The 13,791-nt window shown below is 30.2% G+C and overlaps 1 protein-coding gene across 1 annotated transcript; it reads left to right on the forward strand.

Annotated features, from left to right (window-relative positions):
• Positions 1-2,829: 2,829 nt before the first annotated feature.
• On the forward strand, positions 2,830-9,771 carry LOC139503660 (UPAR/Ly6 domain-containing protein cold-like). The gene is made up of 4 exons (XM_071293482.1): positions 2,830-2,970; positions 4,759-4,878; positions 5,625-5,803; positions 8,177-9,771. The coding sequence occupies exons 1-4, from the start codon at positions 2,922-2,924 to the stop codon at positions 8,255-8,257; spliced, it is 429 nt and encodes a 142-aa protein (XP_071149583.1). The 5' UTR covers positions 2,830-2,921; the 3' UTR covers positions 8,258-9,771.
• The last annotated feature ends 4,020 nt before the right edge of the window (positions 9,772-13,791 follow it).

Raw genomic sequence — 13,791 nt, forward strand, 5'->3', positions numbered from 1 at the left:
CCATTTTCACTGAAAATAGTCTCAAGGTCCGAGAGAAATACAGAAAATAAGAAAGGAGATAAATTTTCCCCTTGACGAACACCAACTTCACAAGGAAAAAACCCTGATAACTCACCCCCCTTTTTGTTACAAGACTTGATATTGCCATACATATTATAAATAACTTTACGGTTTCGGCTTAGTTTGACTTTTAGATTATTTTTTGTAAAAAAAAATTGCTATTTCAAGTGGATCTCTCTTTTATAGCTTCCAAGAATATAATGACGTCGCAAGACTACTTGACAATTTTGACGCCATATACTTGGACATTTTCTTATCAAAAGGGAGAGAAGAGATGTTTCAAAATTTATAAGGCAATTCATTTCGTAAGGATCGTTCCTATTTTCTGATCTGTGATGAGGTGAAAGGAAATGCATTTTTTTCCAATTTCGTTTTGGATAGAATATCAAACGTTTCTAAAAAAAAAATCTTGGTATTTATTTCATAAGTTTAGCAATATTAATGATTTTAGTTGAAATGATTTCCTGAGATTTGAACTTACTTTTGTATCTTTATTTGTCTGTGCAAGTTTTCAGACTATTTAAAAGGCTCTTTCTCTATCTTTTTAGCACTGGTGGTTTTATTTTACAAATAACTTATAAGACCATTGCACCTGCAATTCTAATTCATAAAGGTGTTTTATATTTGCGTGAAAACTTTTGTCCATACGAAATTATCCCTAGCTCATTCCCCCTTTTTCTCCGTGTCTACTCCTAATGTGTGGTTTTTTTTTTTTTTTTTTTTTTTTTTAAATCGGAGTGCTATTTTGATTCAGCAAACTTTTTTAGAATGAACATTTCCCGGCATCATTTTAGCTGCCTAGACGGAATAATGTGTTCATATAAAAGACGCCGCTATGTAGAAGCGTCAAAAGACGGTCTTGGACATAATGACACTTAAGTGTCATTATGCTTTCCGAAAAAACATTGTAAGGTCTTGATTATCGTGAAAACACCCGACTTATTTAGCCATTTGTATGAACTTATAGTTTGTATCTTTTAAATATGTTAATTATGTATTATAAATGCACATTTTCTACTTATATTACACTAGAACACACCCGTGATATCGCGGGTCCGTGACTGATTTAAAGTATATAACTATGCGCAAGCATTATTTTAGTATTAGTATTGTCATCTGATAAAGTCATGCCGATTATAAGATACACAGTTTTCTCTGCTTTCAAATCTTTCTGTTTGAACCCGTCGAACTGGAACTTATCAATTATTGGTAATATTAATTATTTGGAAAACAAAAGGTCCTGGAATGGAGTATTTTTTTAATCAACAACATTGTCCTATATTAGTTATGAATAAAGTTGAATTCTTTGATTCGTTGTTTTACGTCATGCCCGCTAACAAATTGAAAACTGTACCTATACGCCTTATTTTTAGTCCAGATTTTTAGTATTCGTATTGTTATCTTAGAAAGTCTTACTGATTAAAATACTACAATAGGTAACAATTCGACAATTTAGTAGTGTAAACCCTGTGATTATGACCCGTGTATATAGCATATTAATCCTGAATACACCGTTTGTTGGTGCGCCTGTCAGATGCGGAACGTACAGATAAGGTAATAGGTAACAGGTGAATATACTATTGGTATCGGTATCGGACTCGACCCGGAACATCTTAATTATTGGCAATATTAATTATGTGGAAAACAAAAGGGCCTGGAGTGGTGTAATTTTTAATCTACACCTTTGTACTATATTAGTTATATATAAAGTTGAATTCTTTGATTCGTCGTTTTTACGTGATGACGGCTGACAAATTAGACCTCGTAATTTTAGTATTATAGATATTTCACCTAATGAACGGAAAAAAATAACGTTTGGACATAATGGCTAGACATGCGATTTATCTAAATTCTGCTTCATGAAAAAGTTTTTTTTTTACATTTGAAACTTTGAAAATGCTTATCTTTATCTGAACTTTAAAAGAAAGTAGTCGCATGTTAGACGCAGTCGAGCTACCGCGGGTCTCTCGACCATCGAGGCCGGCAACCTATACACTCGGTATTTTTTTTACGTAAACATCAGTACGTTGATGGTTTTCTGTAACAAAAGAAGAAGTGGGTGAATTTTCCATTGGGGACGAATCCAGGGACAGCAACCCAATGACATCTTGTCTGATTCGTCTGAAAAATGAAGTGTAGATAAATCTGAACCTGATCACAGTCGTTTGTAGAGTGGACCTTTTTTTTTTTTTTTTAAATTTTATTTGTCTTTTCAATGCGATTTAACAATATTAGTGAAAAAGAAATTCCCCTCTATCCTTATGATCCTTATATTATGGATAGAGGGGTAAATCATTTTTCACTAATATTGTCAAATCGCATTGAAAAGACTTTGAACACCTTAAAAATAAGTAAAACTAAGTTAATACTGGGACTATTTTAATATAAGTTGAGATATATGAAAAAAATATTTTCAAATAAAATGTTTAAAAAAAAAAACGAAAAGGGGGGGGGGGGGCATTCCACAAACGCCTGTGAACCTGATGAACATTTTTATCCTTTTGTCAGAAAATATTTTCAAATAGAATATTGGAAAAAAAAAAGAAGATATTTTCAAATAAAATATTAAAAAAAAACAGAAAAAAAGGGGGTCCACTCCACAAAATTCCGTGAACCTGATGAACATTTTTATCCTTTTGACAGATGAGCTAAAGAATAGGGTGTCAACAAAGCGACATTAATTTACTAGTAGCATCATATTTTCATAAACAAATCATACGACAAAATGATGATTATATAGGTACGTAGTGGTGCGTTACTATTACCTTATGCAGAATTGGTTTACACTACTTCCGGTTACCTGTTACAGGTATTTCTATTTACGGTTTTAAAAGAGGATACCTTATGATCCAACAATACAAATGGCAAACCTTTATGTGTTAATTGTCTTTTTAGCACTACCAGCATTCAGTAAGTTAAACAGACACTTGTCTATAAATATGAAAAAAGTATTTAACTGGTCTTAAAATGATAAAATGTGTCTTGATGTCTCATAGATGGCGCCTACCAACAATCAGGAAATACATTTCAGAATAACTCAAATTGCTGGTCGAGGACCAGTTACGAAAAAAGTCAACTACAAAGGTTCAACTAACTGTCAGGTGACTTGGCATAACGCCACATCTTTTATATAACTATATTAGGATCTCTAGTTGGTGATCGCAATAATGGTGGTGTACCAGTATTGCGAGATATTTAAAGATAAATGTCCATGTTCCGGACCTTATGAGTATAAGGACCATACACGTATGGGCGGGTTACTTAAAATTTTTACAGTTTATTTTTAATACTTCTAAACTCTTCATAATAACATATGGTATGACCGTTTTTTTAAAAAGACGCTACCCTATAGGTTATTTTCATAATTATATTATCATAAAAAGACTAGCAAAATAAAAAAAATAGAAGTTTCAAATAGTTAATTTTACTTACTTGTCAAAACTATTATAAACACATTTTATACCGATGGTCACTACCGATTTGTTATTACGAGTGAATGGCAATATGTCAACTTAAAAAATTAATTTCCAAAAATTTCTTAATGAACTGTTACACAAGAAGTCACTGGAAAGTAACATAGTTGTCTTGTGAATATGGTGTATTGGAGTCATGTTACGATATTTGAAATCTAGAGCTTCTTAAAAACACCGTAGACATATCGCAATGGCCCTATACCTTGATATCACTGTACGCAGCTACTAAAAGACTTAGTCTAGCTTGTGCACAACAAAGACTTGCAAATGCAAAAAAGCTATAATACCGCTAGAAGTAAATGTCACTCCAAGCCTACATGCAAGAATGTAATTAGCGATGAAAACTTACATTTGTACTATGGCAATAAATATTTATTTTTTACGTAGTATTTGAAAAATATAAAAATAATACATTGTCATGTATTAAACCATCATTGTTTTTAAAGATAAAGTTTTTTATTATTGAAACTTTTAAAATGTAATCTAAAAAAATACATAATATACATGTGTATGGTCCAAATACTCATATGGTCCAGCCCGTTAATAACCAAACAAGTATTATGAGTATACATACGCATATGGTCCAAATACTCATACATGTATGGTACGGAACATCCACAATACTGGTATAAAAATTTTGTACCAGTATTGTAACTTTTAAAAAAAAACCACCAATACTGGTACATTACTGATATACCAGTATTGTAGTTGTATTGGTGACTATACTTAAAGGTGTATAATAAAAACTGAATTTTAAGCAAAATTAGATATTGAAGATCAAAGGGAGATTAAATGAACTCAAAAAGATTATAGAGGATAATTGTAAAATCATACTTCACTTGTGGCATCTTAAGTAGACAATGATTTATAACAATTAACAAAATATCAGAAAACAAAATAAAACATGGGATAAATCAGATTAATAGTATGTGAAATGTCCATTTTAATTTTTTTTATCAGTAGGAAAGTTGGTTGGGACCCCGTAAAAAATATTTTTAGGAAACAGTATTGCTGATCAATAACAGCAAGTTAGTTACTGTTTCAATGAAGGGATTCAGCAAATCAAAACAACATTTGCCTATTAGAATACTATTAATAGTTTGTAATTTTTAAACTTAAAAAATTTAATTCTTTGATTTGGGACAAAATATAAAACCCCCTATAGTATAATCACTATTATCAATGAAAACATGAAGTTATTAAAGGCGATTGATTGAATTTGTAGGTATAGCATTAGAGTGTTATGTATGTGAAGCACAGAACAGCAACAAAGATAAATGTGTAAAAACAACAATCCAGTGTAGACAGGAGGAAGATACTTGTAGAACACAGATTAAATGGCAGCGTAAGTACAACACATCAATCTGTGGTTCATCTCCATTAGACCAACTAAGTGAAGTGCAAGAAATATTATCACATTTAAGGAGTGTAAAAAATCTCAGTTCAAATAAACCAAAGCATTTAGAAAAAAATCATAATCTAACAAACCATAATTTAACGGCATACAATGCAGTTTTTTTTTTATACAAGCTATATTTCACCTTGACAATTAAATAATGTAAGTAAAAAAGAAAAAGGGTAGATATTTTTGACATTTAATAATGATTTAAAAACTCACACAAGTTTAGGTTTTTTTGGGACATATCCATCCTTTTGCCAGACATATATATATTGTACCTAACTTTTTTCTTTCATAAGGAAGACACAGGTGGATTTTTGTAAAGTCATTTTGGAATATCTTCTTAACATATATATGCTCTGACTTTGTGTAAAAATTCTTTGAATATAATTAAATTTCCTTAATAATAGGGGAAAAACATTAAACTTTTGCTTTAAAGTTATCTAAAGTAAAGAAAAATCTATAGGTAATGTGTTCATGAAAAATTGGTACAAACAATCTTCAAACATAATCAAGCCGAATGTCATTTTAAAAAAGAGACAAAAATGCATCTTTTTCGTGATATGTCATAAATTGACATAGCAAAAATATAATTTCCTGTGGGCAAAGTAATTATCTCCCCTGTAAATGCATTGAATATCCTTAACCTGTTATGCTCATGTTTAACAGTTATATTTGTTCCATTTTCACAGAGCCTTTGTTTTGGCAGCCAAGGAGTGAAAGATATCATTACATATCTAAAACCTGTGATACATCAACACACTGTCAGCAGGAGAGCGTTGGTCTAGGCGTCAGATGTATGAAAGATTGGTATAGAGATTGGACATGTGTAGAATGTTGTCAAGGGGATCGATGTAATTACTACACAACTGTAAGTGTAAACAACCTTAGTAAAATGAAAGTGCTTAGGAAGCTGTCTGGTATGTGAACATTCAAAATAGGGGATAACTTTGTTGTATTTAATGCTTGCATGGCCTATGTTTTAAAAGGATAGGTTTCAAATTCTACAAAACTTGTTTTGAACGTATGTGTTGTAGATCAGTAATAACATGTGTTATCAGTAAAGTAGTTGCATTGCATCTATTAGACCAATGAGCTAAGCTGAAATTTTTGGAATATGATGTTTACAAAATTTTATTTACATAATATAATTATTAATACATTATCATGGAGCAGCACCAACTAAGATCAGCCTTGTATTCAGGTAGCATTATTTTGCTAGTTAATGCATATCTGTAAAAGGCAGTGTACTGAACTATAAATAAGACATAAATAAATAAATAAATAAATAAATAATCTTTATTTCAAGAGGATGATCCCATTAGTTAAAACTAATCTTCCTGAGAGTCCTCAAAATAATAATAACATATTTATAAGTACATAGAGTATTATAAAGTTATATTATACACACTATACAATTGTATTTAAATAATAATGAAAAAGCATATTAATTTGCACAATTGATGAAAAATTTGTAACATTTTGTTTTAAAAGATACAAGTGTATTACTCATTTTTATTTCATTTGGTAAACTGTTCCATATTTGAGAACCTGAATATGTAAATGTTTTCTTTAAAAAATTTGTTTTTGGTTTTGGAAGATTTAATAGTTTTTCATCAGCTGAACGTAAGTTATAATTTTGATTATCAGTAAAATGAAAATTTTCTTGTAAATAGTTAGGAACCATACCATTTAATGATTTAAATACAAGTATTGTCTTTTGGTATTGAATGCGTTTTACCATATTTAACCAGTGTAAACTATTAAACAATAAACTGGATGATATCATTATGTCAGCTTCTACTATAACCCTAGCAGATTTCTTTAATAAGTTATTAAGTTTATTTATTCCACTTTCACAACAGCTTCCCCATATATTGCAACAATAATCAAATAATGGCAGAATATAAGCATTAAAATAGATAATACGTATATGCATAGGTAAATATTTTCTTATCTTTTGTAATAAATTGATTCTGTTTGATATAGTATATGACATTTTATCTATCTGCTGATTCCAACTTAGGTTTTTGTCAATATATAAACCAAGAAGTTTTTCACAATCTACATTTTCTATTTGTTCATTTGAAATATTGATATCTAAACTGTTTCCAGTTGAACAAAGCCTTTGTTTTGAACCAATAATCATTGATTTACACTTTTTGGCATTTAATTTCATACAATTTTGCGAACACCAGTTTTCAATTACATGAATATCATTTTGAAGGTTAGAAGTTAACTGAAGTAAATTATTACCTTTACAATGTAATGTAGAATCATCTGCATATAAATCTATTAATGAATGTTCTATATTAAGTGGTAAATCATTGATATATAAAAGAAATAACAGAGGGCCTAGGATAGAACCTTGTGGTACCCCAGTTTTTATGCATTTAGTATTAGACATGACGTTATTGACCTTAACTTGTTGGCTTCGTTCAAACAAGTATGACTTAAACCAGTCTAGTGTATAATTTGAAACATTATAGTATTCAAGTTTTTTCAATAAAATTATGTGATTAACCAGATCAAAAGCTTTCTTTAAATCTAAAAATATAACTCTGTTTATCTCTCCATTATCTATATTTGCTAACCATTCATCTACTAATTTAGTAAGAGCAGTAGTACATGTACACGAATGTTTAGGTCTGAAACCTGACTGTGTAGTATTAAGAAGGTCATTACTATTTAAAAATATATACAAACTATTAGCTATATGTCGTTCTATAATTTTTGAAAGACAAGGCAAAACTGCTATTGGTCTATAATTATCAGGATTACAGGCATCGCCACTTTTAAAAATTGGGCAAACTCTTGCAGTTTTAAAAATACTTGGAAATTTACCACTTTTGATGCTTAGATTAAATATATATGTCAAGGCTGGTGCAATGACATCGCTGCACATACTCAAAATATTTGGTCCGACATCATCTAAACCAGTTGCTTTAGACTTGTCAAGTTTTTTTAAATACATGTTTACATCTAAAATACTCATTTCTGGTATAATGAATTTTTCACTACCCGTTTGTAACTTTGATTTTACAAATTTATTGAGTGCATCAAAACTGGCACCATCATCATTATTACATAATTTGTTATCAACTATTTGGAACATGTGTTTAAAGCATTAAATTTTTTTATTGGGAAAGGAATAAAAGTAATTGTATGGTCAATCAAACAGAATCAAAAATATTTCTAAAGATTTGACTTATTTTAATGTCTGTTTTTTTAATTTTTTAAATAGCTTGGAGCAGGAACCACACAGATCAGCCTTATATTACTGGTATCGATGATTGTTGTACAGTTTTTCATCAGACACAGATAGTAGATATCAAATAACATCAATGTACATATTTATTCAGAGAAATACATATTTTTCATTTGTTCATATAATCTGGTCATTGCAAACATGTGTAAAAATTTGTTCCTGCAGAAATTTTTATCAGCTTATTGGTTTTCTTCCAGGGAATGTAATTAATCATGATTGTTTAAGCTCCTATAGATATGTTGACAATTGACCAATACCAGCTCCTGGGGCCTCTAAACATAAAGAGAGCACAATACATTACTCATGTTGAATTCATGTACCGGTAATTCATTTCCATCACTTTTTCAAGTTCAACACCTCCAATGTGCTAAGCAATTTAGAAAACTTTTAAAATGAATTACATGTAATAAGATTGATAATTATGAAAAAAAACGTCTGTAATGCAGACTAAATTAAGAAAAGAAAGTATTTATGTAAACCAGTATGAAAATGAAGTGCCATATGACACCATTGTTATTCTTATTATAAATTTGGAAATGCATCTTAGCAAAGCTTTCAAAATATTTGATGAACTTAGTGTTTGAATTGTTTGTAAATATTCTGTTCATTACTGTACATTATTTCACTTAAAAATGTACAGTGTAACTTTTGTTTTATTTTTACATTCAAAATTTTGCCGATGAATGTGCATAAAGACACATTTTTACAAATTAACATTTTTTAACAAATCTTAAACATAGTTATAAGAATTTTCATGGATTGTGTACTTCATGCAAATGGTTTTGTTTAAAAAAAAAATCTTATTCATTTGAAAATGTAAGTTTATATTTGTAAATTTGATTAGAAATACTTAACAATCAATTATTCCACAATGTTTTACATGTATAATAATAATTATTGAATTATGAACTGTTTACCTAGAAATCATTCAGCTAAATAATGTATAAAATTTAAAGGTTAATTACATACATACATGTTTTGTTTTGTTTATATATATTTGTGTCTCCAAGATCTGTAAATATTAGGTATTTCTTCATATTTAAGTTGTTACTTATATTTTATAGAACATATAAATAGATTTTTAAGCTTAGATTTAATGTATTGTAACAATTGTTCAGCTATATATTTTGATTTGATGATGATCTATATTTCAATACAAACATTAACCAAAAAGGAAGTAAAATTTGGAAATTGTGCATTTGTAGAAAATTTCAATTATTTGTTTTAATATTTCTATTTGGAATGGTTCATAAAGATTGAAGCTGTTTCAATCAACAGTAACAGAAAGAGAGTTTTGTTGTCATCGGTTGAAACTTAAAACCATGTTTAAGAAGTTTTGAATATACATGATATAGGTAGGTTTTAACATATTTACTAATTATTTTATTATAGTATGTAATATTATTATGCTTCCATAATACTTTTCAATTGACATTTTAAAACTTTAGAAATAATTGATTTAAATTCCATTTTTATATCTATGCAACACTGTATATATATTTGGCTGTAATCATTCCACTATGTACATAGGATTTTTTTGTATAAAATATTTTAATAAACTTTCTGAATAATTTGTTTTCCAAATGAGTTTTATTCCAGTCCTCTGTGTTATTAATATGCTTTTGTCCCTTCAACTGTGTTATTAATATGCTTTTGTCCCTTCAGCTGTGTTATTAATATGCTTTTGTCCCTTCAGCTGTGTTATTAATATGCTTGTCCCTTCAGCTGTGTTATTAATATGCTTTTGTCCCTTCAGCTGTGTTATTAATATGCTTTTGTCCCTTCAGCTGTGTTATTAATATGCTTTTGTCCCTTCAGCTGTGTTATTAATATGCTTTTGTCCCTTCAGCTGTGTTATTAATATGCTTTTGTCCCTTCAGCTGTGTTATTAATATGCTTTTGTCCCTTCAGCTGTGTTATTAATATGCTTTTGTCCCTTCAGCTGTGTTATTAATATGCTTTTGTCCCTTCAGCTGTGTTATTAATATGCTTGTCCCTTCAGCTGTGTTATTAATATGCTTGTCCCTTCAGCTGTGTTATTAATATGCTTTTGTCCCTTCAGCTGTGTTATTAATATGCTTTTGTCCCTTCAGCTGTGTTATTAATATGCTTTTGTCCCTTCAGCTGAATATATTTTTTTGTAGTCCATAAAATGTATTTATCCTAAAACATTAAAAATTAAATTTTAAAATAAATATGGTATGATTGCCAATGAGACAACTCTCTACCAAGGACCAAATGACACAGATGTTAGGAGCTATAGGTCAGTATGAGTCCTTCAACAATAAACAGAACCCATACAGTATAGTCAGCTGTAAAAGGCACAGAAATGCAAAAAGTAAAACTATTAAAACCAGAAAACTGACATCCTTATTTATGAACAAAATAATGAACTAACAACAAATATGATATACAGCAACAATAAATCAATTCAAAAATAATAAAATTAGACCACTGAAATATGAAAATAAGGTCAAATGCAACCTACCAGATTGACATGTACTCCTTACAGACATTTCATACACCACATATAGTCGACCTACTGTTTATTGTATAGGAGAAATGGACCTTATCATATTTCTTTAACCTCACAGATCCATGAAATTAGCTTTAGGTCCAGGTCAGGTCAACCCTGTCCAACAGATATGTAGATGTTGCAAGGGGCCCATATACCAAATATTGTAATCCTTTTTCATGTCCTCATAATATTAAGTGAGAAATTCCCTCAACACAATGCCTGATATCATAGTAACTAATTATTTGTGAAATCATTGTAAACTAAGCTATCTTAAAGACAATTGAATAGACCTGTAAACCAGAAGTTTTTTTAATTATCTCCCTTATTACACAGATAGGAATATAAAATCATTGTAAACTAAGCTATCTTAAAGACAACTGAATAGACCTGTAAACCAGAAGTTATTTTATTATCTCCCTTATTGCACAGATAGGAATATAAAATCATTGTAAACTAAGCTATCTTTAGACGACTGAATAGACCTGTAAACCAGAAGCTTTTTAATTATCTCCCTTATTAAACAGATAGGAATATAAAATCATTGTAAACTAAGCTATCTTAAAGACAACTAAATAGACCTGTAAACCAGAAGTTTTTTTAATTATCTCCCTTATTACACAGATAGGAATATAAAATCATTGTAAACTAAGCTATCTTTAGACGACTGAATAGACCTGTAAACCAGAAGCTTTTTAATTATCTCCCTTATTAAACAGATAGGAATATAAAATCATTGTAAACTAAAAAAAGCTTCTGGTTTACAGGTTTATTCAGTTGTCTAAAGATATTTTAGACAACGGAATAAACCTGTAAACCAGAAGCTTTTTTTATTATCTCCCTTATTGCACAGATAGGAATATAAAATCATTGTAAACTAAGCTATCTTTAGACAACTGAATAGACCTGTAAACCAGAAGCTTTTTAATTATCTCCCTTATTACACAGATAGGAATATAAAATCATTGTAAACTATACGACCGCAGAGGTCGAACCCTGAACAGTTGGGGCAAGTATGGACACAACATTTAAGCTTGATCGTAACAGCTCTGAATTTGGATTGTGATTAAATAATTGACACAACATAGGTTTCTGACACAGAATGAATGTGGTCTAAGAACTTAAACTGAAAAACTTGAAAGTTTTAAATTGGACATTTACCTATTATGGTCCAATATCCAAAATCTAAATACATGGTTAGATTCAGCATATCATAGAACCTCAAGAATTCAATTTTAGACCCTTTAGACCTCAATGTGGACCAATTTGATAACCTGGCCCCAATATAAAAAATCTAAATACATGGTTAGATTCAGCATATTGAAGAACCCCATATATTCAATTTTTGTTGAAATCAAACAAAGTTTAATTTTGGGAACCCAATTTTGACCAACTTGAAAACTGGGCCCATAATCAACCAGATGCTCTGCAGGGCCCAGTGTTATACGACCGCAGAGGTCGAACCCTGAACAGTTGGGGCAAGTATGGACACAACATTTAAGCTTGATACAGCTCTGAATTTGGATTGTGATTAAATAGTTGACACAACATAGGTTTCTGACACAGAATGAATGTTGTCTAAGAACTTAAACTGAAAAACTTAAAAATTTTAAATTGGACATTTACCTATTATGGTCTAATATCCAAAATCTAAATACATGGTTAGATTCAGCATATCATAAAACCCCAAGAATTCAATTTTTGATGAAATCAAATAATGTTCAATTTTAGACCCTTTAGACCTCAATGTGGACCAATTTGATAATCGGGCCCCAATATAAAAAATCTAAATACATGGTTAGATTCAGCATATTGAAGAACCCCAATTATTCAATTTTTGTTGAAATCAAACAAAGTTTAATTTTGGACCCCGATTTGGACCAACTTGAAAACTGGGCCCATAATCAAAAATCTAAGTACATTTTTAGATTCAGCATATCAAAGAACCCCAAGGATTCAATTTTTGTTAAAATCAAACTAAGTTTAATTTTGGACTTTAATGTAGACCAATTTGAAAACGGGACCAAAAATTAAGAATCTACATACACAGTTAGATTCGGCATATCAAAGAACCCCAATTATTCAATTTTTGATGAAATCAAACAAAGTTTAATTTTGGACCCTTTGGGCACCTATTCCTTAACTGTTGGGACCAAAACTCCCAAAATCAATCCCAACCTTCCTTTCATGGTCATAAACCTTGTGTTTAAATTTCACAGATTTCTATTTACTAAAGTTATGGTGCAAAAACCAAGAAAAATGCTTATTTGGGCCCCTTTTTGGCCCCTAATTCCTAAACTGTTCGGATCTCAACTCCAAAAATCAATCCCAACCTTCCTTTTGTGGTCATAAACCTTATATTTAAATTTCATTAATTTCTATTTACTTATACTAAAGTTATTTTGCGAAAACCAAGAATTATGCTTATTTGGGCCCTTTTTTGGCCCCTAATTCCTAAACTGTTGGAACCAAAGCTCCCAAAATCAATCCCAACTTTCCTTTTGTGGTTTAAACCTTGTGTCAAAATTTCATAGATTTCTATTCACTTAAACTAAAGTTATAGTGTGAAAACCAAGAAAATGCTTATTTGAGCCCTTTTTGGCCCTTTATTCCTAAACTGTTGGGACCAAAACTCCCAAAATCAATCCCAACCTTCCTTTTGTGGTCATAAACCTTGTGTTAAAATTTCATAGATTTCTATTCACTTATAATAAAGTGATAGTGCGAAAACCAAATGTCTTCCGACGACGACAACGCATACGACAACTCCAACGTGATACCAATATACGACCAACAAATTTCAATTTTTGCAGTCATATAAAAATTAAGAATCTGAATAAACGGTTATATTTGGCATATCAAAGAATCCCAATAATTCATTTTTTGATTAAATCAAACAAAGTTTAATTTTGGACCCTTTTGGCCCCTAATTCGTTGGGACCATAACTCCCAAAATCAATCCAAACCTTCCTTTTGTGGTCATAAACCTTGTGTTAAAATTTCATAGATTTCTATTAACTTATACTAAAGTTTTTGTGCAAAAACCAAGAAAAAATACTTATTTGGCACCTTTTTT

Source organism: Mytilus edulis, chromosome 14 (genome assembly GCF_963676685.1).
Source record: "Mytilus edulis chromosome 14, xbMytEdul2.2, whole genome shotgun sequence".
NCBI classification, from domain to species: domain Eukaryota; kingdom Metazoa; phylum Mollusca; class Bivalvia; order Mytilida; family Mytilidae; genus Mytilus; species Mytilus edulis.

Excerpts from the sequence above, each read along its gene's own strand:
- LOC139503660 (XM_071293482.1), top strand. The coding sequence starts at position 2,922 with ATGGCAAACCTTTATGTGTTAATTGTCTTTTTAGCACTACCAGCATTC. Across the intron at positions 2,971-4,758 it reads TTTAGCACTACCAGCATTCA|GTATAGCATTAGAGTGTTAT; the intron begins GTAAGTTAAACA and ends TTGAATTTGTAG. Across the intron at positions 4,879-5,624 it reads AACACAGATTAAATGGCAGC|AGCCTTTGTTTTGGCAGCCA; the intron begins GTAAGTACAACA and ends CCATTTTCACAG.